This window comes from Lates calcarifer, linkage group LG2 (assembly GCF_001640805.2).
Source record: "Lates calcarifer isolate ASB-BC8 linkage group LG2, TLL_Latcal_v3, whole genome shotgun sequence".
In the NCBI taxonomy this organism is placed as follows: domain Eukaryota; kingdom Metazoa; phylum Chordata; class Actinopteri; family Centropomidae; genus Lates; species Lates calcarifer.
In genome coordinates this window covers 11,376,576-11,403,509 of record NC_066834.1, presented here as the reverse complement: position 1 = coordinate 11,403,509, position 26,934 = coordinate 11,376,576, and the positions used below count along the sequence as shown (strand labels likewise).

At 39.5% G+C, this 26,934-nt stretch overlaps 2 protein-coding genes across 4 annotated transcripts in view; both read left to right on the top strand.

Annotated features, from left to right (window-relative positions):
- The first annotated feature begins 491 nt into the window (after positions 1-491).
- On the top strand, positions 492-5,256 carry htatip2 (HIV-1 Tat interactive protein 2). Of its 2 annotated transcripts, none has more exons than XM_018683317.2 (7): positions 492-857; positions 1,436-1,625; positions 1,747-1,854; positions 2,734-2,871; positions 2,993-3,054; positions 3,844-4,083; positions 4,642-5,256. In XM_018683317.2, exons 2-6 carry the CDS (start codon positions 1,437-1,439, stop codon positions 4,058-4,060), a joined length of 714 nt encoding a protein of 237 aa, XP_018538833.1. In that variant the 5' UTR covers positions 492-857; position 1,436; the 3' UTR covers positions 4,061-4,083; positions 4,642-5,256. The 2 variants fall into 2 exon arrangements, with proteins under 2 accessions (XP_018538833.1, XP_018538831.1); XM_018683315.2 differs by having other exon boundaries at positions 493-871.
- Positions 5,257-9,158: 3,902 nt separating this feature from the next.
- prmt3 (protein arginine methyltransferase 3) overlaps positions 9,159-26,934 on the top strand; it is a 50,958-nt gene continuing 33,182 nt past the window's right edge. For both annotated transcript variants that reach the window (XM_018683323.1, XM_018683322.1), the window contains exons 1-10: positions 9,159-9,225; positions 9,483-9,609; positions 10,184-10,266; positions 10,357-10,406; positions 10,587-10,692; positions 11,695-11,860; positions 12,388-12,529; positions 14,539-14,604; positions 15,992-16,113; positions 19,468-19,567. In XM_018683323.1, the coding sequence (XP_018538839.1) occupies positions 9,204-9,225; positions 9,483-9,609; positions 10,184-10,266; positions 10,357-10,406; positions 10,587-10,692; positions 11,695-11,860; positions 12,388-12,529; positions 14,539-14,604; positions 15,992-16,113; positions 19,468-19,567 (984 nt within the window). In that variant the 5' untranslated portion in view covers positions 9,159-9,203. The remainder of the gene's footprint in view (positions 9,226-9,482; positions 9,610-10,183; positions 10,267-10,356; positions 10,407-10,586; positions 10,693-11,694; positions 11,861-12,387; positions 12,530-14,538; positions 14,605-15,991; positions 16,114-19,467; positions 19,568-26,934) is intronic.

Below are 26,934 nucleotides of genomic sequence, written 5' to 3'. Positions count from 1 at the left end.
GAAAAGCTAAGCCCTCTGGAGGGGTAAACCAAGGAGCCGCGATGGTTTAGTGCCACTGCCGTGCCAAGAACTACTGCAATGGAATCAAAACTTTTTTGAATTTTTAGCGACTTGCATCTATGTAAATGAATGAGCAGAAATAAACTTAACTGTGAACAACTTCAATGACTTGGGCAGGATGGAAATGGAGATGGTCTAGAGAGTTAATTTGATCTGTGTGTTGTAAGGTGATTTCAGTGAAGCTGCCACCTCATTAAAATTGCTTAAAAAGCTTACTATTGTAAGTCCTTATATATTATAAACTTTTACATGTACAAGTTTGACTAGCTATTCTTGTACAGATTGACTCTTTTTTAAAACAGCAGTGGGACTATGGTATAGGTATCAGATTGGATGAAAAATGAAAATGAGACATTGTAGATATTCATAGGGACTTCAAAAATCGAAGTGCGCATGCGCCATCCATAAAGCGTTATCTATTTGGGGCAAATGAAGATGGGAACGGGACATGGAGTTTTCAAAGCGTCTCTCCCTTTTCGTGGGGTTTACTATCAAATTATAACAAATAAATAAAATATATCATTAACAGTGTTAACAGTGAACCCGTGCCGTCTATCCAGCCACATACGATAGTGACGATGATTTCAGATTTTTCCTCAGCCTATCAAGGAAGCAGGAAGACAGCACCGTCTGTTTAACCGAAGGAACCAGGAAGTGGTCCTGCAATTTAACCGTTGTTGTTATGGTTGCTTGTGATGAAACTACTGGCCACCACCCTTGGAAAAGCAACCGGGGTCCTAACTCTCGTAGTTGTTGTCATTGCAGCGGTTTTGAATTATTTCGACGACCCCGATCCGGTAAAGTATATCAGGTAAAGGATAGCGGGGGTCTCTGCTAGCTTTCATGAAGGCTGGGCTCGGCACAAACGTTAATTTAGCTGCTATCTAACAACAGTTACCTGTAATGTAAATGCAAATATAAGGGAGCTAATTGTTAATGGTCTCAGACCCGTAGACCACCACTGATAACATCGTAGACAAGCAAAAATCATTTAACCGAGGAACCTTCCTCCCCGAGTCTCCTGGTGTGATTTAATAATGAACGCAGAACCAAACTCCCTTGAGAAATGCGTCAATTTAAATTTCCCTTTCTTTTTGGCAAACGTATTCACCATGTAAAACACAATAAGGACTGCTGTCTGGATTGTTTATATCCTCTAATGAATTCGTCCTATACAGCATCCACTGCGTACTCGTCTAAATATATATTTTTGGCTTTATTATTGCCATCCACTAAGATGGTAAACAATGTTTGCACAGCATGTTTCACATTTGCACATACTACCTGCATAAAGTACATGACAGGTTGTTTGCTGTTGAGCATTACCTGCACTCATGCACAGTGCTAACAGCGAAGTCAATCTGTTGTGACACAGCATGGCGGAGGACGTGAAGACTCTGGAGGAAAACTTCAGGCAGCAGAATAAAAGCTGTTTTATCCTTGGTGCTTCTGGTGAAACGGGCAAAGTGTTGCTTCAAGATCTGCTGGAGCGCAACATCTTCTCCAAAATCACTCTCATTGGAAGGAGACAGCTCACCTTTGAAGGCAAAGCATATGAAAATCTGGTTAGTAGGCTGATCCTCTTTATTGGTTAACAACTTTTTTTCAAACAAAGGACTCAATTATCAATGATTTATCATATTGAGAATTATATTCTGCTTGACACTGTGTTTTCTGTGCCTCTAGGTGCAAGAGGTGGTGGACTTTGAGAAGCTTGATGATTATGCTGCTTCCTTCCAGGGCCACGATGTTGGCTACTGCTGTCTGGGAACAACCAGAGCAAAAGCAGGGGCTGTGAGTTTAACTTAATAAATCCAGTATGGGCACTTCACAAGTTAATTAAGATTTTACCATTGCACTGTATGTCTCTTGGGGTTTAATGGGTTCATTTGTCAATGGCAATGACTCAGCAGTTTTGTCTGTGGCAATGGCTAAGCAATTTCTTTATATGCTGGCCAATAAGTAATATAAAATTGCAGAACATAATTCTACAGATATGTTTGAGGTAATTTAGAAGCAACAGTGCTATTGCCTAGCTAATTCATGAGAGTACTGACAAGTACTGTCAACTGTAAAATGTTCTGCTCTGGACATATCTTAGTCATACCTTTAAAACCCTGATTTAGGGGATCTTAATCAAAAGTGTCTATCTAGCTTATAATACATATTACCCTACAAAATTCAGTATTGATCATGCTATAATCTCCAGTTTACTTGTTTTGTTAAAACTGCTGTATGAATTTTACTCTCAATCCATAAATCAATTCAAAGCAACAGCATTATTCCAGTGTTTGGCATTGCACTTATGGATAAACAGCATGGAGAAGAAAATACTGGAACAATAGTCACACTGTTGCTTCAAGACTGATATTAAATCAAGCTGTTCAAAAATCACAAGGAAAATATGATGAACTAATGTTTATCCTATTAAGTCAAATATGTGATAGACTCCAGCAAATGTTTACTTCTTGTCACTTATTTAGATTTAATGATAAAACAAGATATTGCAATTTGATCAGCTTGTCACAATATTATTATATGGAATGACAATAATTTTGAAATAAACATGATTTAATTGACACGTTCTAATTAGCTGCTTTACTACTAGAGGTAAACTGTCATCACAGTCCTACCAAATAAGATTTTCTATTAAATCTCTCTCTATTATTTCAGGAAGGATTCGTCCGCGTTGATCATGACTATGTTCTAAAATCAGCTGAGCTCGCCAAGGCAGGAGGCTGCACGCAGTTCCACCTGGAGTCCTCCAGAGGTGCTGATAAAACTAGCAACTTTCTCTACCTCAAAGTCAAGGTATTTCATTTCCTTTCTCGAGTGCGCTCCACATACTTAAGTCTTCCTCTTTTTCCTCAGTTAAAGCTTTTCTGTATAAGACAGTTACTGAAAGATAAACATGAATGGATTTTTCTTCCAGGGACAAGTGGAAGCTGATATTGAGGCACTGGGTTTTGACAGATACGCCATTTACAGACCAGGGTGAGTCATCTCATTAACATAATTAAGTACATTTATGAAAAAAATGTATTATTTGCCATATGAGGTAAGCAAAATTGTACTCAAGCCAAAAAGAAGACTTTACGTTAAACAGAAGAATTGGTAAACAGAAAGAATGACATCTTGTCAACTGGTCTGATACAAATATTTGCTCAGGCTTCTTCTTACAGTTTGACTGTAATATGTTTTGTTAGGCAGGTGAATATAATGTCTCCCAGTAGTTTCTGTGCTGGTTGTGCATAATGCACAGTGGAGTTTAACAAAATAAAATCTGGGCTATTGCTCATTCTTCTCAGTTCATACAGAGGGAAGAGCAAAAAGTTTTTCCAACACCTTAGCAACTGTGATGAGGTTTGTTTTGACCCCCTGCTGTGGGGATTTGGCATTTTGACAGGTTACCAAACCATCATCCAATAAACACAGCACTCGTGACACCATGTGACCTTTGTTTAAAATCATGGATTGACCCTAATAATCTGGTATGAAATTTTAATGTACCTCATTCAAAATGGTAACAAAGCAGACTTTTTTCAATGTGGGACTGACCATAAAAAACATGTGATCGCACCCTTTTACATGATACAAAGTGTTAATTGTACCATTCTGCCCAAGATCCTCATTCTAGAGTGATACATTGCATATCAATGTTTTTAATCACCCCAGTGGAGGAAAAAAAAGGTTTTCAAGTCTGATCTGTGGACTGGTTGTTTACAACTAACCAACTCGATATAATCTCAAAATCATCAATACCTTTGTGTTTTTCTCCAACAGGGTTTTGCTGGTGGACAGGCAGGAGAGTCGGCCTGCTGAGTGGATGACCAGGAAATTCTTTGCTGCCTTCTCCTCGGTGTGTCAGTCGTCCATGTCCATCCCGATCGAATTGGTGGCAAAGGCAATGGTGACAAACACTCTACTTCAGCCGGATCAGAAAACTGAGATCCTGGAGAACAAAGCCATCGCCGCTCTGGGAAAGAGTGCAGGGAAATAAGAGAGAGCAGGGAATGCACTGAGGTGAGGAACAGTATTACCCATTTATACTGATAAATTGTGTTCGAGCAATGTTTTCATGGGAAACGCTGACATGACATTGACATAAGACTGACCCATGTTGGACCTCCTTGACAACAAATCTGATAACTATGTGGATGTTGTTTACATTACACATAGGACACTAGCAAGGCAATGCATTATACAAATGGGTGGTTGCTGTCTACATTTCACCTCTGTACACCAGCATGTTACACTTTTTTTTACTGCAAAGGAATATTTTTTTGTCTCCATCAAAGCATTAATGCCTTAGCCATATAAACTTAAAAAAAACAGATGGCAGATTGTTCTCTAAGATTACACACAAACAAAAAAATAAATATCATTAATAAACAGTAAGTAAATGTATTTTGTTTCCATGACAAAGCTTTTTTTTTTTTTTTTTTTTTTTTTTAACAGTGCTGGTTGGTAAATACTGGTGCTCCAATTAAAGGAGTTTAAAAAAAATCAATGCCACAACCAACACTTTAAGCTTTCATCTCACAATAGCAATTCATGTTTTGGCATTTTCTCTTTTCCCAGAGGCAGCAGATATACAGAGAAGACTACCTACTGCAATCACTCATCATTTCATCAGGGTTTTCACAGTAATTTAATTTATCTATTAATTTTGCAACTGTCAGAAAACCAAAGGGTGCTTCTGTGGAAGTAGCTGACTGTTATATGTCTATTAAATTCTTTATGGGGGAAACATGTGAAGCTATCAAAATATTTCATTTTGAAATTGTGTACGGGTTTCTTTTTTTCCTTTTCTTTTTTGTCTCTAATAACATTGTATATTTTCATCAGGGAACTGTTGCCAGGCTTTTTGATGTTCACCATTTGTGCTCTGAGACAAGAGATTGCACCACTGCCTTAACATAAATCCTCATGTTTATTCTACACTAGATTAAAATATCAGGACATGGTTTCCATAAAAGCTACATCAATATTTAAAGTCTGTATCTATGCTATACTATACCTGTATGATTATATATTGCACGAATATGAAACAATATCTGTGCTTTGTTATATTATAGGTAATACATTTGTTCATTTTTGGTTAGACAGTATCTTTAACATGCAGATGCCATCCTTTGACAATATGAGTTTGAATGATACCAGCAACAACTTTGAATAAACCTTGTTGATACTGAATTTTGTCTACATGTTTCTGATGCTAAATGGTGGTCTCAGTACACTTTAAGTTACAAATTTAAGTTCTTAACTGGTATATAGCAAGTTTGCATGTGACTTTGGACAATGATTCCTTATTTCCTTATTTTGTATTTATTTATTTTCAAAACATAAAATCAACTTGGAACCAAACTATACATTTGATAGCAAAGTCAAATATCCAGAATACAATGTAAACACTTAAGTCACTGATGCTGATGCTTAATAAATGCAGACAGACCAGAATCATTACAAAGTAATGTTACGCTACCAACTTGTGTTCCTGCTGAATTCTAAATGACACTGTATGTTCTACAGAAAACACTTTGCATTCCCTTTGTGTTTGAGGGATTCAAATAAACTACTCAAATAAACTTGCCTATTCTCTCCTTGATCTAGTAGCCCCCCCTTGTGACTAAATGTGGTTACACACATTGTGCTGTGAAGGCTTACATGACACTAGGCAATAATTTAACAGGATATTTTGACATTTCATAGTATGAAAAGAACAAGTGTAAATGATATAATTAGTAAATGGTAACACCTGTACTTTTCCAACTACAATTAAGTGTTCTAATAGAACTCAGATTATCATTAATTCCCTTACAAAAGTATACACAAATACACAATTCAGCTAGGGGATAGTCCCACATTTTAAAAGTGTTCTTTTTTCTTTTGATCCAACAAAAAAAAAAAAAAAAGCACATTTTTGCATCACATCTGGAACATGCCTCCCCTACATAGCCAGTGTACAATTGTACAGAAACAACAAAAGTATCCATAAAGTTGAGCAGGATAATTTACCTCTGTGTGACATTATGTTTGGGAAACCTTCAGCATCTGCTTCCTCCCACTGATTTGGGTTCTGCCATCATGGCCATCCAACAATCAGTCCAAAATGTGGAACAGCTGAGTTGACCTGCCACTCACTGCTTAGAGTTTCTAAATGGGGGTCTGGGTGATGATACCTGTTTTAACAGGTTAGTTGTAGCCTGATTTACTATTGGGCATGGTGCTGCTAAGAAAAGTTAAACAATGAGCCCTACAGATTGTTTGAGATAGACTGTCCTGATCAATGCTCCCGTTACTTGAATGCTTACTTACTTTGGAAACTTATGATCTTAATCTATTTTGCTTTTTACTCTGCAGGCTGTTTGTGCTTTGTTTTTGGCTACTGGCTTATGATGTAAATTGGTACTGAATAAAGTTTTAACATTACTGAAGATGAGTTGTCTGTTATAAAGAAAATCTGTACAGTATCTGTGAATATGCTTTCTTTCAATAGGTTATGTCCTATGTACCCAGCCAGGACATTCCCTGATGTTTCTCCACAATGACATCAGAGACTATGAAAGATGGAGTGAACCCCCCATTTTCATAATCCCCAAAACTGGTTGCAAGACAACAAGTGTGGGCAGAGGGCAAAGTAGCAAAATTTACCCTGCTCAAGAGGATCACACCACTGACTCAAAATCAGCACAAATTCAAAGCCACTATCCTTATCCTGAAACACAAAATAGCAATGTTGCAAAAAGCAAAAAATCAACTCTAACTCAGGACCAGTTACACAAGGATGAAGTACTGTGGTGTACAACACCTCTGGAAAGAAAGCAGTCATTTTTCCTGATGGCAAGAGGATTAATCAAGTAAGCTCTGATACTGTATTCTCCACTGGCTCAGTTCAGCTTCCAACCCATATCTATTGTGCCAGAAGTAAGTCAAAAAGAACTTCAACCGAAAGGGCCTCATTTATTCACACAGCAGTGCAGCAAGTCCAAATATTCAGGCCATCAAGTCTAGTCTGAAGTCTCAATCTCAGACCCGAAAGATTCACGTAAAACCCTCTAGGCCTACCATTGTTCCTCTACACCCACAGATGTTGCACTTCTCGATAAGGCCTGAGGTGAGTGGGTATCACCCTACTTATATTTTCCCAAACAGCTTCAGTCACAACAGAATAAACTCTTTAGTTTTAAAACCCGTCAACAACAAGACAGACAAAGAAGGGCATTCTCCTGGAAGAAATTCAGCGGTAAAAGTTCACAAAAAGATGTCTTATCTACTGTGGAGTCCCAGGATCTAGGATAGTGATGTGATGTGATGTCTGAAGCAAGGGGATATACCCATGTCTGGTACCTCAAGCCTGGTTTTGACAAAACACAGCCCCAGGCCATCTGTATATCAGAATCAAGGCAGTTACAGCCACGATTTCACAAAACTGGGATTTGGTATCAATATTACAACATCAAGTGAAAGCAATTATAACTTCAGAGAAGGGCAACCCAGCAGCTGGCATCCTCCACCACCAGGTAGAGCTTTATCAGTTTGGAGGTTAAGAAAGTCTGATCTAGTGCAGAGCATATTTTAGAATGTCACTTATTGTAATGAACTTATCTGAACTGGAAAATATGCAAAACAGTCAGTGTGAATACACATTAATGGGATTTTTCCATATCTTAATGTTGTGGTAAAGCTGCCACCATAGCACCTGATAAAACAGTTATGTGCCTTTTACATTTTGACATTTGAGACATGTACACACATACTACTGGCCCTTATTTAGAACACCTCCACTTTCTAGTTGTTACTGAAATATACATGGTGAATGTCACAGTGTGCTATGAAATAAAGGCATAGAACAAATACATTACATATTTAGTTTGTTGATCTAAATTCTATCTAAATTCTAGCTGTTTAAAAAAAAAAAAACTCATTCAGCACCCAGAAACATCGTCTTTCTACAACAGAAATGAAACATTGTTTGAAAAGTTGCACTAGTGTACTGCTTTGCTTTCACCCTCACCAGCTTCATGGGATTTAAGTCTGAACACTGTGCTGGTCTTCAATCATGTAAAGCCACAACTCCAGGTCTTTTCTTCTTATATGTCTACATCTTCCTGTATAGGATGAAACCCTGACCACTCTATCTTCCTTTGTTACTGGCCTTTTCCTCATGAGCAATATCCAGCACTACTTCAAGTAATTAACAAAAGCCGTGACAAGGCTCATTTTACTTCCACTAGTGTGGATAAAACTGTAAGTTAATCAATTTCTTAATTCCCCGAAAATGTAGTCTATGCAATTTACACTGGAAAAGTGGGGGTATTCCAAAACTTTTCGGTAATGTACTATCGCGGTACTTGATAACATTACATTGGCTAACGTGTTAGCAAACAATTAGCTACCTGTGTAGCCCCAGTAGACACTGAGAATTCACCTAGAGTTATGTCTCGGGTGTCAATGTAACTGTGTTCCCGCACTCTCCCTTTACCTCGGGTTTATTTCCGCCAACTCCCGGAGGAAATGTCTGGTGGTTGAGGTGAAACGTGCTAATATTATCTGCCACGTGTCGGCCCTGGTTTTGGACCAAGGGTAATGTTCGCTTCCGATTTCAATTCGGCAGGTGAGGGGGAAGGTAAGGTGACCGCCTCTTTTTTTTTTTCTTTTTTTTTTTTTTCCTTTTTTTTTCCGACCACTTTTTGTCATGAAATTTAGACATTCTAGTAAAAGCTTTTACACAGTTAAATAAAATCACGTTCGGATTTCTGGCAGTTTTATTTTATTTATGAAACCAAAAAATAATTAGTTAATTGATTAATTTAAAAAAATAAAAAATGTCACTATGCTATCTCTATCCAGACAATAGGCGTCTGTAACTGTTGAAAACAGCTGCAGATTCACCAAATCTTTATTCCCATCGTGAAACCACAGGAAAAAAGCTGTAACACTATGTTTTTTTTTTTGTTTGTTTGTTTGTTTGTTTAATAAGACACAAATACAAATAAATAAATAAAAGGAAATTTAAAAATATATATATACTTTGGCGACATCTTGTGGTGTACATGCGGAACTGCCTGCTCTGACTCTGTCCCGCCTTTCTTTACGTCACCGAACGTCACCAGGAAATCCACTGCAACCGAGGCGACAACATGGCAGAGTACACAGACCCACGTGAGTGTTGTATATAGCAAATTTAAACCCCAAAACTGTAGCTGTTAAACATACAAGCGCTTATTTCTGTTTTGCGATGATTTGTTTTGCGTGTAAAGTCCATTCAACTTTTGTTTTGTAGCGTTACACGATGCGTTAGCAGCCTGTTGCCCGGCTGTAATTCATATGAGGAAAGTAGTTAGCTTAAGGGACGAAGTAATTGTTTAGCTTCGTGGCTCTTACATGCAACTATAATAATGAGGTTTTTACTTTGACAGACGGTGATGCAGCTGTTGAGGACATGCCCGAGCTCTCAGACGGTGATGACGACGCTGATGAAGATGAGGAGCAGTGGCAGTGGATGGAGGAGGACAATCAGCCAGTCACCTGTTTGTTCTGTGACAGGTGAGATGGTGTTGCACAGACGGAGGAAACGTTTTAAAACATACAGTCATATCCAAAACCTTGGCCACCCCTTGGCAAATGACATTCTGTTGATTTTTGAAAAGCAGTTTGTATTTATGCAAACTCTCCAGCTAACAGACACCAAAACTTAATGCACCGTTACTTTGTATTCATGAACTTAGAAGTTTAAGCACTCTACTAAGTCACTTCTCATTAACTTCCCTTTTGGCAGATATCACAGCCTGCAAATGCTTTATTAGAAGTTTCTGCAGATCACTTCAAGTTATCCCATCTTTTTAGGCTGTCTTGCACATGCAGCATGTTTAAGACCCACTGATTTTTCATTGATGTTAAAGTCAGGAGTCTGTGGAGGCTGGTCCAAAAGCCTTAGCAGTACCCTAACTGAGAACCACCACAAGTGTTTTATAGGGTTGGAATTATTCACCAAACACAGGGTTTGATTCTATACGTTGGCTTTTGTGATCCAGGATACTGAACATGTATAGTTACACAAATAAGTATAATGTTTTAGACTTTGTAATTAAACTGATTCTTCTGTGTTTTTGTTTTTTAGGTTGCTGAGCTCTGTACCTGCCACCTTGCAACACTGCACAGCTGAGCATCAGGTCAACCTTGTAGATGTGATAAGAAAACACAGTAAGTAGACAGTGATGTTGTGTGCTTCACTCATGAATCTGAAGGTTATTTGGTTTTGTAGAAATGGCTCTCCCTTTTTGTCCCCCTTAGCTTTAGATGACTACGGATACATAAAGATGATCAATTTCATACGATCAACAGTAAGTGCATCCATCTTTCTGTTTAGCGCCTGGTCTCATGTAATGCTTGAGTCAAGAACTCTGTTTTCCACCCATCACATTAAAATGTGATAGTTTAAGGTTTTAAAAAGCTTGCACAAGGATAGTCAAGTTAGTAGTCAGTGCAACCAATAATTTCTTCCTATCTAAAACTGTTTATAGAAGTGTGATGCATCCTGTCTGACGGGGCTGCCAGATGCTCCCTTACCCTGGGAGAGCGAAGACTTCCTGCGGCCGGTCCTACAGGATGACCCCTTGCTGCAGACAGGTGCAGTTACTTTTTATATGTTTTAAACACCTCAAGGAATTAGCTCATAAGCACAGAGTCACGCACTCACATTTACAGGCTGGTTCTTGCCAGTTCTTCTCTGCAGTTTGTCGCAGGTCTCAGCTCTGACCCAAATGAAAGAGGCCCAAGGGTTCAGTATGCTTCAAAAAACGGTCTGCACAAAGTGTCATTGAACACATCTTAAGGCAAAAGTGCTTATATTTGTTTCAAATAGCCACACTCTGGGGCAGGGAGAAAAGCTTTTCATCAGGGTCTCTAGAGGGGGTATACATGGTGTTGCACTTTTTTTTTCACTCAAAAAGCCACCAGCCTATTGTTTGACTGCATAGTTCTGGCTGTATAAATTTGGTCTCTGGGTTGAATGACTGTGCAAAATGGCAGCTGTAGAGTTAAACCCTTGTTCTCCGATGATGTTTATAATTGATATTCAAGCTTGTGCTCCATTTGGAGCAGCTAAAAAATTGTGGCTGTAACATCAGTTCATGTTTTGTCATATCTTAACAGGACACCAAACAAAAGCAACACACTCGTTTTGGATAGAGTTATGATCAGTTACAAGGTCAATTACTATTACTGTTATTGATTACACTAAAACCCACACTAAAACCCAACTTGTGGGTAAGTACTTTGAAAATTTTATTGTGCAGTTAATTTAGTTTTTTTTATATAAGAGGTCTTTAGAAGGTTTGAAAATCTGACATTAGGCAGATGTTTTTACATGTGCTCTGGATAAATGAAGGCTGATCCACTTCATTTCAGTTCACTACACTTGACTTCATTGTCCCCCTCAAGGAAAACTTTCTGTGCAGCAGCCATTTAAAATACAACAGAAAACATGCACTAGTTAAATGCAAAAAATATATACCCTCAAACACAACCCAGAAAACTAATAATTCGAGGATCAGAGACATGAGATGAAAATTGTGTGTGTGCACAAGTGTGTGCGTTTGTATGTTTAATTTTTGTATGTGTCTCTGGCAGACCCTGAGGAGCTCTGTGGCAATGAGGGGTCAAGTGGGTCAGGTTGCCCATTGCCTGGGGCTGGACCCCACAATGCACTGCTGCAGAGGGCACAGGCTGCTGAGGAGAGAGCCCGTCGGTCAGAGGAGGCGCTGTCCAGAGCTATGGATGACCTACACAAACTCAAGTCAGTGATGCCTCTGCATTTTCATTAATTTTGTAAAGCCATTGTGTGTCATAAGGTTGTCCTTTATGTTTATTTCTTGTCAGTGTTGGGTAGCTTTTTTTCATTTTCTATTCTTGAGAGCTTGCAACATTCTTAGCCATGTTGCTTTTCTTCTGCACTACCTTCCTGGGGCCAGCAGGGGGCCACAGTGAACCCAGTATTGCAGACACAGCAACCAGACTACCTTGTGGAAGAAGTTTGGAGGAAGGGGAAAGATAAAAAAGGGAAGGGAAAATTCCACTGCAGCATGGAGGTGAAAGTGAGGAGGGGAGGTAGGAAGGGGGGCAATGAGGGAAAATTACAGAAAGAGTGAGGCTTGGGGGGTTGGAGGTTTGGAAGACAGTTAGAAAGATGAATGCCTCCCATCTCCTCCATTTACTGCTACGTCCTGCATGAAGGTTGTGTGTGCTTTCTACTTTCTGGTCACTGCTTTTGTCCCATGTCCTAATATGAGAAGTTAAACACAAATCTATCCCCTGTTCTTTCAGGCTGCTGGCTCAGGGTTTGGTACTGAATACAGAAACCAGCAGATCTGGTAACCTGGGTGCTGTGGCTGAGCTCCGAGAAGATGAGGACGAGGCCTACTTCAGCTCTTATGGCCATTATGGCATCCACGAGGAGATGCTGAAGGTCTGAGTTCTGCAAACACACATATACACACACACACATACATGTAACACACACACTGACCAGGCCTGCAGGTCTTCTCACAGTTTTGTGAGTCACTTCTCCCCGGATGCAGCAGCTTCTGCAGAGCAAAAGTGGGCCCATCAGCGTACGTCTTGGCTGAAAGATTTCGATGTAGCACATTAATGAAAGTGATCATCTTTATGCAGACATTGATACTGAGGACAAGACATTTTCTCAAAAGTGAAACATCAGCAAAAAGTGCTGAGCTCTCATGTGAGACACCGGCATTGCCACTGCACGGCAAGTACTCGACATGTGGAAATTAATTTTTACACTCCTTAAGCGCTGAAACCTGAAAGTGTCAGCAAGCTGAGAGGGTTGTGCATGTGTGTATGTGTGTGTATGTGCGGGGGGTGGGTCTGTCTCCTCCCATCCTGTTCTACTTACCGCAGTGCTTAGACATATTCCTGTTGGCTGTCCTGATTGGTGCTAAGCACTGTTAAGTTTTGCGTCGTGTGTGTGCGTCAGGCTGTAAACTCCATCATAACCTCAGGAGGTGCCGAGAACACGTGACAGGGGGGCTTTGCAGTAGAATGTGGTCAACTAAAGTTGGCACGAGGTGCATCACCTATGACGCACTCTGTGTGATTGTGAATGAGAAAGTGTATGAAACAGGGTATCATGTTCTCTGAGGTAAATGTATGTCACTTCCATTTAAAATTAATCAACTTTTAATTTTCCACTGACAATATCAGACTAATTAGATTAATAAATTAATTAAAAATAGATACCAACTAATCAGTGTGACATGAAGGAGGTGATAATCTCCTCAAAATAAAAGTGCCTCACTTTGTTTCATGAAAATAACCCACATGAATTTCATGTGTGTGAAGTGTCACATCGTGATCCAAATTTTTTTATACTGAAATTGGGATTTGATAGAAACCTTTGTTTTACACAACTGGACAGGTTCTAATATATATATATTTTTTCAAATCTGTCTGGAAACAGTACACACCTGCAAGTCTGAGTCAGTCAAATCAAATGGATATCTAGTATTTAGAATAAATTTTACACTTTGATTTATTGTCACAAGGAGTCACTGTCTGGTGAATCACAAAGAGTGAATGGACAGAGAAAGCAATCGTAGCAACCAATAACTTAAATGTACAGTATATGTGGACATGTTAGTATTAAAAACGTCACCTATTGTTTAAATAGTCTTCAGAGAGAAAATACAAGTGAGAACTGTCTGTAGACAAGTCAGAAGGTCCTCATCTGTGGTTTGTATCACATCATAACACTGTCACGTTCAGAAGCTAAACTCATTAAACCCACAGTCTAAATGTTGTTTGACATTTTTCTGCAATAGAAAAATTCAGGCAACTATAGCTTAACGATGTATTGATTTTGATGTTTTTTTTAATGATTATGGACATATCAGCATGGACTTTGGTTATTATAAATTGTGATATAGCATAAAGGTGCTTTAAGTCTAACTAATGTCACTGTATAGTTGATTAATACAAATATTGTAGCTTATTCATTCTGAGTGACATTGCTAATATTTTTCTTATTGAATTACGTTATTTAAAAAAAAAACAAAAAACAAAATTGGTTGAAGCTGTGTATTGAATAGCACTTCCTCTCGTTCACTGTATCTCTGCACGAATGCATGTTACTGATTCAGTAGCTTTCCCCCAAGAGAGGAGGTGCTGGGGTTTGTGGGCAGGTTTGATTGGCAGGTTAATTAGCAAGTCCTGACCTGACCTCCACCAGGAAAATACCTTCCAGTTGAATTTATCTGATAAATTTGCTCTTAAATTTCCAAAAATCCCACACCGTCTGTTATGATCTGCAGTTATCTGAACCTGTGTATAAAAAAACAAGCAGCTGTACAACTGGTGGAAAGCAAATGATCTAAAAAAGGTTAGATTTATAGCCCTTCCTTTTATTCGACCAGAGTTGCTTTTGTGCATTGTTTTTATTTTTGGATGTTCTCTCAACAGGATAAAGTGCGCACAGAGAGTTACCGTGACTTCATGTACCGCAACCCTGAGGTGTTCAGAGACAAGGTGAGCTGGTTAAACAAATGCAAAAAAACAATTGTGTGTGCGTGTGTGTGCGTGCGTGCGTGTGTGTCTGCATCTGCATTAACATAAGTGTACGTGCAAGTTAGCAGGTTGAATATACAGCAAAGCCTATTAACAGGAATAGCTGTGTGCATTTTGCAGGAAAGACATTAATACGGTGATGGCGTCTGATTTAAAACACAGTGTGACTTTATTAGCACCTCGAATGTCAACTGCAGACCACTGATAACAGAAGCACGCAATCCACCACCAAACCCATAACACCCCCCTTCCAGCTCACCCAACACCCCTCTCTTTTCCATTGCCTTTAGTTGCAGGAAGCAGTGGCCTGTATCATGACCATCCATTATATGGGCGGCTGCTGGTTAGTGCTGGGATGAGGCTGTAGAAGAGCGAGGCAGGTTGTGTTGATGGGAACGTACATTTTCCCTGTCAGAGCCAAACAGTCGGCAGAGAGGGAAGTGTCACCTTCTACAGGAAGCGGTAGATGAGGAACAAAGCAGGATATTGTTGTTTCAGTACTGTTAAGATGGGGGGAGTGCATAAGATGGAGAAGGGAGTGAGGAGTTGTGTTGTGTCAGCAGTGTGTTGGTGAACCTCTGTGAAACCATAAAGGCAGCGGGATGTTTACAGAGAAGTTAACGCTGCCTTAAATGGAGACCCAGTGTTACATATAGATGGGCGTATAGTCATTTAACACCAGTCGGGGGCAAGAAAAACAAATTAACTGTAGCCTATGGGAACCTGAAATAGAGATGATTAAAAACTCAGTCAACAATAACAGTGGCTAAAGTGAAAAAGTTACTTGGGGAACATGAGAATTTAGTTGCAGTTTAATTGGTAAAGGTGCTGAGGTCACTTGGTAATTGAAGTACAATCCTTCAGAAAAATCTCCAACATGCCACACCTCTGAGACAGTTTTTTCTTCTTCAATTTTTATTACTTTTCTTCTTTTTTTTGATTTTACAGCAGTAACATCTGAATGTTATGCCATTTATCTGTCATTAGAGTCCTACTTTATACAACAACTTTCCAAACAGTGCATGAAAACAGTCCACTGTTAAAACACTAGAATTTGAAGATGTAATAAGGAAGTTCAATAAAGCACAGTTTAGCTCTTCAGATCTGATGAAGGCCCACCTGGATGGATGGATGCCATGTCATGTTCTTCATAAATTTATAAAAGCATATACAGTATACTGTGTATGTATTTATTTTCTACAGACCAAGAGTTGCGGCTCATCCTAGAAGTATAAACTTCAGGTTGTGTGTCATTTTGGATGGAATTGGTTCTGAACTTTCCATATTTGCAAGCCCTGTGATAATTTCCTACCTCTCCCACCCTCCCATCTCCCCTCCCATGCTGCAGGTGGTGCTCGACGTGGGCTGTGGGACTGGCATACTGTCCATGTTTGCTGCCAGAGCTGGGGCCAAGAAGGTTATAGCTGTCGACCAATCGGAAATCATCTATCAAGCCATGGACATAGTCAGGTGAGACGCACGCTACAGTCAGTTTCTTAGATACATACAGTATATACTGTAAACATGTCTGTTTGCCTGCACTGAAATACATTAGAGTTTAATACAGTTTCGTTTGTGGTGTTATGAAAAATTACCGTTTTATGACAGTTGGCAGTTAAAATGTTTGCAGATTTATTTTTTAGCATTAGTGCTAGTCTGGCTACACCTGTCAGTCATGTGACCCTTGTTGCGATTGTCATAGTGGGGGTGGACAGGTCTTCTGTGTGCAGCAGAGGATTGTGGGAGTAGAGGTCCCCATGACCTCGAGCCACCTTATATTTGCTGCAGCTGGTTGACTTCAATAGAGCTGCTGTCAGTCGCATGGCCGTAATGCACATAATTTACACCTGCAGTCTGACTCATTCACCCCTCGCCTCTTCTCCCCTGCAGTAGCTACAGTCCAAGGCCTGCATTTCACACACACATACACACACTCACTTTCACTCACTCGGTCATTCACTCGTAAACAAATAGATGACCCCCTGTTGGTACATTTTAATACAGTCCTCAGTCCAATTTCAGGTGCTGTGTGTTTCCAGTTTTCCAGCATCTGGTTCTCCACAGTGGCGTCCATTTACCTCCACCAGAGTCTCCACTGTCCCTACGTTTACCTGCAGCCACTTCCTCCATCGCTCCCCTGCCTCTAAAATGCATTTTTGAGTTAGGGGCCATTATGACTGCTATTATTACTGTTATGTAAGAGAGTGTCGTATAAGCAAACCAACAGGGTTTGCTGAAGGAAAAGGACGTTTTAATTTTACAGCCCAGTGGCTCGCTGTTGGAGTGTGTGTGTTGGCATGCAGGCTGCGTCGCAGGTTCGCCAACGGTGAAGATTCAGCTAAAGAAAGATGTTGTAACCCCCACTTTCCTCCTACACACTCACACACACGTGTACATACTCAAAGACAGACATGCACAGAGAAACTCCACTCTTGGGTCCCTTTTAAATCTACTGTTGTCTTCGGTCGTGACTTTAAGTTCTTATTTTTGTGTGTGTGTGTGGGCACGCAGCTTGCCTGTGTGTGTCCGTCACTTCGTCTTGATGTTAATATCAGGATTGTAATTAAAGTGGCTCCTGTTGGTTAGGCAGGAGCATCCATCTCCTGTCTCCACTCTGTCGCCGAAGTTTAAATGAAAAGCTGGATGTGACTTCCTTCCTTCACAGTCACTTCCTTAATGGATAATGTCTAAATACTTTTTTTAAATGACTGGGATTGATGGATTATCCAATAGAATGCTATGAATTGTGACAACAAAGTGGAAAAAAACTAGACAATATTTTATGTAGATGACTGAAATTCAACTTTAGTCGTGATATGAACTAATGATAGACAAATTATCAGTTTGAGGATGTTCATCAACCAATACTGGACTTTGTCAGCGAATGCTGATTAATGTCTTCTAGCCAGTCACACACAATATAAATACATGTAATCTAGGACTGTCTGCTAAAAGTATGTTTTAAATCTTTGTGTTGAACTTTTTATCATTACATTAACAGCAACAGTTCTTTTTCTCTTAACCAAAGAGAGTGTACAAAAATAAACCAAGTCCTGAGAGAAACATTTATGTGTTTATTTATTTATTAATTCTGGCATGTAAATCACAAAATTATTATTCTTTTTGATGTTAGGGAAAGATGTGTATTTGTAAGTTGTACACAAAACACCTATTTTATTGTCTTCCAACTGCATGTGTCAAGTGACTATTTTGGTCCAATAATGATCAAGTGATCATACCTGCAGTAGAAGTTAGGCCCAAATGAACCTTGTATTTGGAAAATTGTTGTTAAAATCTTAGTGATACTGGAAACTTTGTATTAAGTTTAGCTTCATTAACCTTTGTAAGAAGACAAATATCCAAATAATGCCTAATGTGTATGACAAAAAACCTAAATTGAACCAATGTTTTGCAAAGACTTGTTTCCTATGATGAAATGTATAACCTCTCTCCTCCCACATCGTTCTCTCTCTCTCTCTCTCTCTTTCACACACACATACACACACACCCATCCATACAAAGCCACACAGATACTGACTCTCTCCCCAGAGTCCTGACATTGTCCTCTAAATTACCCCAATAATGAGATTACAGTGTTTCCCTCTTGTGAAAGGTGGAGGAGGTGGAGGGTTGTGAGTGAGGGGTGTGGGTGGGTGGGGGGGTTGGATTCTGGGAGGAGGTGATAGCAGCAGTAGCAGTGCAGCAGAGAGAGGGGAGAGACAGTTCAAGATAAGGATCGCTGCTACAGAAATGCACTCTGGGCCACTGTGAGTAATTGTTCTGTCCCCAGTAACATTAGCTGTCATGATAATGGAATATTCACAGAGATTGATACTCAGACTGGCCGGTGTGAAAGGAAGGATCATTTAAACCAGCAGCACTGATCTTACAGTTCCTACCTGCAGGCCATACAGTTACAGTTTCCATCCTTTCACACTCCCTACACGGCCCAGCAAAGACTGGAAATATACAGAGCATACAGTATGCTGATTTACAAATCTTGACAAGTTCGGAAATTGCTCAACAAACAGAGAGAAATTGATTGTTGCACAGTTCGGATACATATCTACATATATACTGTACACCACCCATTATGTAAAGTTGTTTGTAGTTGATGTGACTCTCATGTTCTTGTCAGTTGACCTGTCATCCTGTCTTGAGTGACTTGACAATGAACTCCGTGAGACTTAAAGCTGCGCTTCTCACTATTTTTTGTATTAAAAGGGGCTGTGTGTAATGTGAATATGGTTGCTTGTTGTGATGAACCCACAGAGAATTATCATACAACTCTAAAGTTCCTCTCACCTGTATGGAGTATTTTCAGCCTAATGTTTCTGTTTTTACTGCTTCTTTATTGTTTTGGTTCACTGCCATTGCTCCTGCCAACCCCATTTGAATCAGTAAGCAACTGGGAAGCTGTTGTCAGTGAAAAAGCTCTGATAAACCCAGTGTATTGCAACACCAAATGGCAGACTGATAAAGCTGACAGCCAGTCAGTAAACACTGTGGAGTGTTTAGCAGCTAAACAATCATATATTTTCCTTAAGAGTCGGTAGCACCCAGACCTGAGCTAAAATTAGAGTAAGTATTGGACTTAAAATCAGCTGGTGACTTGAAGCATGACTCCAAACGTGATAATGTTGCTCTGTGTGTGCTGTATGGGTATAGGCTATATCAACCTTATAAGATGATAATATGTCAGTGTTGTGTTTACACATTGTTCCTGTGCCACCAAGTCTTCAAAGTCAGTTAATTATATAACAGAATCTAATTGTGATTGGTTTGATATGTTTTTAAATCCTCTGACTTGCCCTTTTCCAACAGGTCCAACCAGTTAGAGGACAAGATCACTCTGATCAAAGGCCGCATAGAAGACATCAATCTTCCTGTGGAGAAGGTGGACATCATCATCTCAGAATGGATGGTCAGTACATTTACAGATGTTCACACTTATACATAATGTATTAGTTTGTGGGAATGCAAGAGTGCCAATCAGGTCAAAGCCTACTCTTAAAGCGTCATTTAAAAAAATGATGCAACTTCAGTTCCAGCTCAAACGTGTTAATTTATATTGATAGCTGAGAATGTGAATCAGTACATGCAAGTTTAAATTTCAGCAATCCGTCTCTTTTACCAAAATGCCCCTGCATGATTTCCACGAATTAATACAAAAGAAGTTAATATATACTCACTCTGTAGAATTCAATTTAGGAAAAGGAAAACAAAATCAGTTCAGTCAGAATCACTTGTTTAAATGCATTTCTGGCGTGACTGGGGTGGACAGCTCAGGTCAAACTCAAACCACCTCCACACTGTTTATCACCTTATGGCTTTTTATGACATTTTTTGATCATTAAGTAGGCACTGAAAACAGCACAGGTAGATAAGTGGATATGACTGCTTTGAAAGAAGGGGTTTGCATAAAAGGTGTCTGAATCAAGTTTTACGTAATGGTGAGTCAGTAATACTACTCTTCAAAAGTCAAGGGTCCTCACTTGAAATGGCTTCTGAATAGAGTTCAAGTATACTTTATACTGTGTCATTGTCAGCTTTGAACAACTCAGTCTTCAAATCCAGTTTCATTAGGTGTCTCTTTCTCTCTACAAATATGTGGCAGTTTAGTATGCTTAACCAAAGCTCAAAGCCCTTTTGACTTCGAGCCCTTTTCATATGCATTTACTACATTGAGGATCCTCAATGTAGACATTGATGAGCAGGCACTTTGGTTAAGTTTGGTTAGTTTATTTGCACTATTATTGGCAAATACCCTTTTTTCCTGGATCTTAAAATATATTTATATGTGCATCTACTTTTTGGCCTGTTCTGAGGCCAATGCCACAGTGTACAGTAGTGTGAAAATATCTTGGAAGCTTATTTTCCATCCAGCAATACAACTCTTCAAACACATATGCGTATATACTCAAAATGTAGAAGCTCAATTTAACCTCAGATTGGTCCCAGTGAACGAGCAGGATCCAAGGTGCCAGCCGCAGCAGTGATGCATGTTTTAAACATGGCTTAAACAGGGCTAAACTCGACCATGAGCTCCTCTGAATACCAAACCAGGAAGAGCAGTCTTCCTTCCCCTTGATGCCCATTTATCAGGGAGATTCTCTGTGGCGATACAGGCGGGACGGCCAAAGTTGAACGCACCGCTGAAGTCATCCTTAATTCATGAGCATCCCATATCTGTCCCCCCTCCACCTCCCCCATCTATCGTGAAACCCCAGGGTCATGAGCAGGGGTCGCCAGCCAGAGACTTCCCATCCTCTCACCAGGGAAATTGAAATTCGGTCGGTGACGTGCCAGTGGAACGGTGAAGGATAGGGGGCGTAATCTCTGATGACACCAGCTCACAGAGTGCTAATAAATCTAAGAATCCTCCAGTCACTTCTCATCACAGCAGAGATGGCAGACATTTCTCAGAGTGGCCAGGGCTTCAAAAGCTGCCCTCCAATCTGCCTGTATAAAATGGAAAAATGACAGTTGTCACAGGAGTAGACTTTCTAGCCGGTGTAAATGACTTTAGACCGTATGAAACTTTAATGGCTTTGTCTTATAGCCAGGTAGGATCTTATTATCCCAGAGAGATTCTGGAGATGTCATCACTCCAGTATGTGATTCTTTAAGTTTTTATTTTTTGCTTCAGATGCCTTTTCTGAAGAGTATGAGAAAATATATATCAGCAGTGACGAATAATTTACCATCTTTGTGAATTTTCCACATTATGAATTTATTCATGTTAAAAATAAATACTCAAAATATTTCATAGAATGTTAATTTGCTAATTACAGTTAATGCAGGATGTGCATGCCAACAGAGCCCTCATTAACCACTGAGTATTTAAGATAACAATTTAATTACAAGTTAAAAACCCTCTAATGTGATTGCAAATGAGTTTTATAAAAATGTCTCATGTTGGTGCTTAGAAAACTCCCTCTTGTCCAAACATTCACAAAACCCATTTGAATTTTCAGATTTGACAATTATACCTTTAAAAACATCCATGAAATTTTTTAAATGAAGTGAAAAACATATTTCTTACTTACTTTTCTGTATGCTAGTTTTCCCATTTCTCATGCTGGAGTCAGGAAACGATGCTTGCATATAATCCAGTTACTGCTGACTTTCTTACAGCCTCATCAGACTTGTTGTATGGATCATAACTTTAAAGTCACTTTGATTATTCTTGGCCTAGTTGGTGTAGTTCCTCTCTGCATATGCCCACACAATCTGGCAATGTGGCAAATGATGGAAGCAAAACAACATCAAAATGCTGCGTCTTTGTGAGTCTGATCAAGGTTTAATACCTTGGTCTGACATGGCTTTAATGCGTGCCTCTGGTCTTGTCTGACCCTTCTTAAAATACACTCACACATACTTGCACAGGTTGGAGGCTTGCTAAGGCCACCAGAGAATGGCCTAATTGGGTCAAAGCAATGGCAGGGATGCACAGGGGGAATTCTGTAACTAAGAATAGATTAACATCCAGCATTTCTTCTGTGCATCAAAGCTGCATGCTTTTTAGTCTCTAGGAATAAAGGATTGAGGAGATAAAAAGGAAAGGCATAAAAGGGGAAAAATCTTTCACATAGCTACACTCATGTTAGTTAGTACGTAGAAAGTGTAGTAAAACAGTCTAGTGAGTCTGTCGTCACTGAACAGGGTAATTAATATGAAATTTGTAGAATTAATAGGCCTACAAATCTATGCTCTGTGGATCAAGAGAGAGAGAGCCTTGGGCTTACTGGCAAGGAAAAGCATCACTCCTTAAAAAAGCAAAACAAGAACTACATTGATCTATCATCACATGTGTAGTGATTGAAAATGTTGTTCTGTGGCCCGGAAAGTAGTCTGTATTGAGTGGAAGGCACTCAGTGAAAAATGTTAAGGACTTTGAAAAGGTATTAATTCCAGAGAGACCAAACTAATGCTGTATATAATTTCAAAAGCAGAAAGTAACAGAGGAACAGAATGGCCGCTTGTCACTGCAAATTTGAAATGTTTACATTAGGGATGTACGCAATTAATGTACCAACATTGCTCCACAGTGCTACTAATGGTGAAAAGGGGAACTGCTAGCTTTAAGACCCATTATAGGACGACTCCAACGATCTCCAAAGCTGTCTAATTTACACTTGTATGTGTGTATTTAACATGTATTAAACTGGAAAACCTGATACTGTGTGTTTTACCAAGCAGCTGGTTTACACATTGGAGCCATTTTGCAACAGTGAGAACCAGGCTCAGTGACAGCACACAGCAAGTCTTGCAGGCATGTCTGTAACCCCAAAGAAAACCAAAAAAGACACTCTTAAAGTTCGAGGTTTTATTTCTTTACTTTTAAACAAGGATGATACCAGAGCTGTAACTATCCATACACCAGCATATTGTAGCTTTACAGAGATAACTTTGAATGTATTTTGATTAATTAATAAGTTACTTACCTGACAATTAAAGGCTTTTATTGAAGAGAAACAAAGGATTATATCACTGATGTTCAGCTGTCAAAGTTGTTGGATCAAGCAGACGAACAGTGGTTACAGGGCTAATAGACAGAGATGGGTGATGAATGTGGTGTATCTGTGGTGGTGGTGGAGGAGGAGGAGAAGGGGGTGGGGGCAAATGAGTGTCTGCTGTGGCAGTGTTTGAGAGACTGCCTTTAGCAGAACCACTGTCATTTCATAACTCACAACATTGATCGGTCCTCTCTCTCAGCACGCCGAAAAACAAACAGTCCAGAGCAGATAAGAGACGGCGAGGGCAAGGAGGGGGAGAGCTGAGTCCCCCAAAGGCTAAATAAAGATTGTCACTCCAAGATCAATCACAGGTGATGGGCCTGCTAGCCTGATAGTGGTCAATGGCACTGTCATACAAATGTGGACATAAGAGTTGACTGTCACGGGAGAGTCGACTTTAACAAACTTTTGTTACATAATACTAGAATCAGCATTAAGAACTGAAGCCTTAAAATGAGCTCTGAGAATCTCATGTTTACTTGTTATCTCGTTCAGTGGAAAAATCCACCCTGAAAACATTAACATGGATACGATCAGCTAACACTGACATAATCTGTATTCTGACTCTGTTTATAGAATTTATTTCCAAATGTAGATGACTATGATAATATAGTTGACATGACATCAAATAGATATATCCAGCAGCTATAACAATGTTTAGATAGAAAATAATGTTTCAGCTGTTTTTCCTATGTAAGTCTGCACATTGGTCTTGACAGGTGCCATAGTGAGCTGATTACTGGTAATTCATTGCCATATATCACCATACTGTATCCAAACTTTGCCTTTCAACTTTTCAGCAAAACAGAAATGTTATTGCATTCACTCCCTGGCATGTTCCAGGTGTTGTACCTTGACTGCCACTTCTGTCTGTAGAGTGAATCTGGTGTGTGTTATGAGCCTAAATTGACATGCATCAAATAACAGTCGAACAAGACACAGGTCAATTTTAGTTGCACTTAAATGTCTGATGTTGACACCAGTCCCTCACACTTCCAGTTCCTTAGTTTTCACAAGTTCAGAAATCATCTGGGGAGAGGAGGGAAAATCCAATTTCTACATCAGTAGGAGCCAAACAAAACCCTGTAAATGCAGCCACCTATAAAAAGTTCACCCAACCTTTCTCTTTGTCCATTTTGTTATGAAATGTCTTGTTATATTGGGCTGAGGCAGCTCTGGCTGTTTGTAGGAGCTTGTTGTCTCATTGTAGTTGCCATTTTAAAAGTCCTGTCATTTCCTGCTTCAAAAATATTGAAATACTGAGGTGGATCTTATTAGACTGCTCTGTAGACTTCTCACATTAGTCAATATGTACCAACACAGGGTACCCATTAGGTTCTTGAATCTTTCTGATGAGTTCAGAATATAATGGTTTGATTCTACTCTAATTCTAAAGGGTTATATAGTCAAAGTATAATGAAATAACTCATGAGTCATTCACTGTGAATTCTGAACTTGCATTACATATTGTGTTTTTGTTAGCAGTTTAGGTGGAGAGGCAAAGGCCAGTGTCCTTGAATAGTGTACATTCAAGTATGTGGTAACTCACCTTGAAGAAACTCTCTCTGCATGTCAAATTGGTCTTCAGCAACAGCAGGTGTTCAGTCTGTGTCATTAAAATGTGAAAGGAACCCTGAACAAGAAAAGTGTCAAAGAGCTGTGTTCAACTTCTCTGCTGCAGAGGATTTTCTTTGTGCCCACATCCTGGATATTTTACCTTGAGGTGAACATAGTTTGACTACAAAACAAGTGTCACTGGCACACACAGCAACACACACACACACAGTCTGAATCGCTGTGTGTGGTAGCATTGTGAAGTCAAATTAATGGCAGCCCTTCCTCTTTAGCCTCATTATCAGTGCTGGGAGTTTCACCTGCCCAAGAAGAAGGTGGTAGTCATCAGTCATCCTGTCCTTCAGTCTGACTGACTGTCAGTCACACAAACACTTTAAGATCGACACACGCACACACACAGATAGACACACAGAGAGATACACAGATAGAGACCCAAGTGAAGCAAAATAGATGCACACATACACACACACACAGACAGTGATAGTGCCACAGGTGTGTCCATGTTCTAATGAGGATTTATTGGTTGTACTTACTTCCCTAAGACCTTCAAACACTCCAGGAAATGGTTTTCAGCCAGCTGCCTGTGTAACTAAACTTCTGATGCATGTAACTCATCCCATTCGTTGGTATTTGGTAGGTTTCTGGTGTTGTGATTTGTATTCCAGGTAATTTGATACTGCATGTTTTTTAACCTTTATTTAACCCTTGAGATTAAATCTCTTTTTTGAGGGAAATCTGGCTAAAATAGCAGATAATCCAAAAATACCATACACCCCTAAAAATGATCACTTCCCACGCTGAAAACATTATAATTACTGTTGTTGAGCACAGCTTAGAACATCCTCTGGTTAGGTTTAACAAGGCAGGCACACTGTAAAAATTGCAAATAAGCTGTTGATAATGCATGTTTAGTAAATGAAATATACAAGAAATAGTTAAAGTACAGACTTCTTAATTTGCGGAGTGAGTCCCAAAGTATTTCTGTTCATTCATCAGTCATCCATAACTCATATCACATAGGCTTATATTTTCATAAATGTGTCAATCCACTATTCGTCTATGTCTCTCCCACCCCAATGCCTAGTGAAGTATAAATGTGACCATATACGCAGCCATTTACTATGAGCATGGCGGTGTATAAAGACCAACAGTGTATATATCCAAAATGCAGTGTTGCATTTCTCTCATCTGGTCTAAACTACAGTCATCTGGTTTGAACAATGCTGCTACATGCAGAACGTGAACCTGATGATCTGATGTATCCCTCAAACAGACATCCTCATAAACCCAAACCCATAATCCTGCATCACTCAGTTGACATTGCTTTTGTGGAGAGAAATGGCCTCCTTGTTCCCTCAAAATGATGAATTTAATAACAGCCTGTGAATGCTTGGACAAGTACACCACTGAATACAAGTTTATTAGGATTTTTATAGTGTATGTGTGAATTCACAGCTATAACTTTTTATTTCACAAAGGCAAAGGCACACAAAGGCAAACATTGTTCCATTTTTATGCTGCTGACTTAGACTTTGACCTTAAAGGTGCCTTTCCCAAAATCCAAACAGTAAATTCAAACATTGGGAAATGTTGTGTGCCTGTATTAAATATCAGATTATCTGGTCATGACATCTGCTGCTGACATGATGAAGGTTCCTTCCTCATTACAGCTACCAACAGCATGCTGTCAAACCTAAAGGGTAACTTTACAGTGATTCATTGTCATCCCTTATTGAAGGTTTCCAGTCTGTTTCACCTCAGACCAGATACCCAGTTTGTTGGGTGTGGTCAGAAGCGTACATTGATGCACGTGCAAACACTCAATGTGTTTGTTAACAGGGTGCTCACACAAACCAGCTAATGGGGAAGAAGCTCAAGCACAGTTTCAGGTTCACAGGCGAGTGTTGAGTCTTACAATGTCAGAGTCTACAATGAGTTTTGGTGTCCCATGATGATCTATCTATCTACTGAAGATGCATTCAGACTGAGCCATTTTTAGATGGAACGTGTTTGTGCATAAAGCCATTGCAATGATAGGAGTGTATGGGAATATACACAAATTCCTAGCTGTTGCAAATTGAAGTACAATTGCATGTGCTGAATTTTTTCCTAATCAAAAACTCAGTAACTCCAGTTCAAGAATATATAAACACATAACTAATAAGGAGAGCGACTGGAAGAAAATAACTTAATAGTC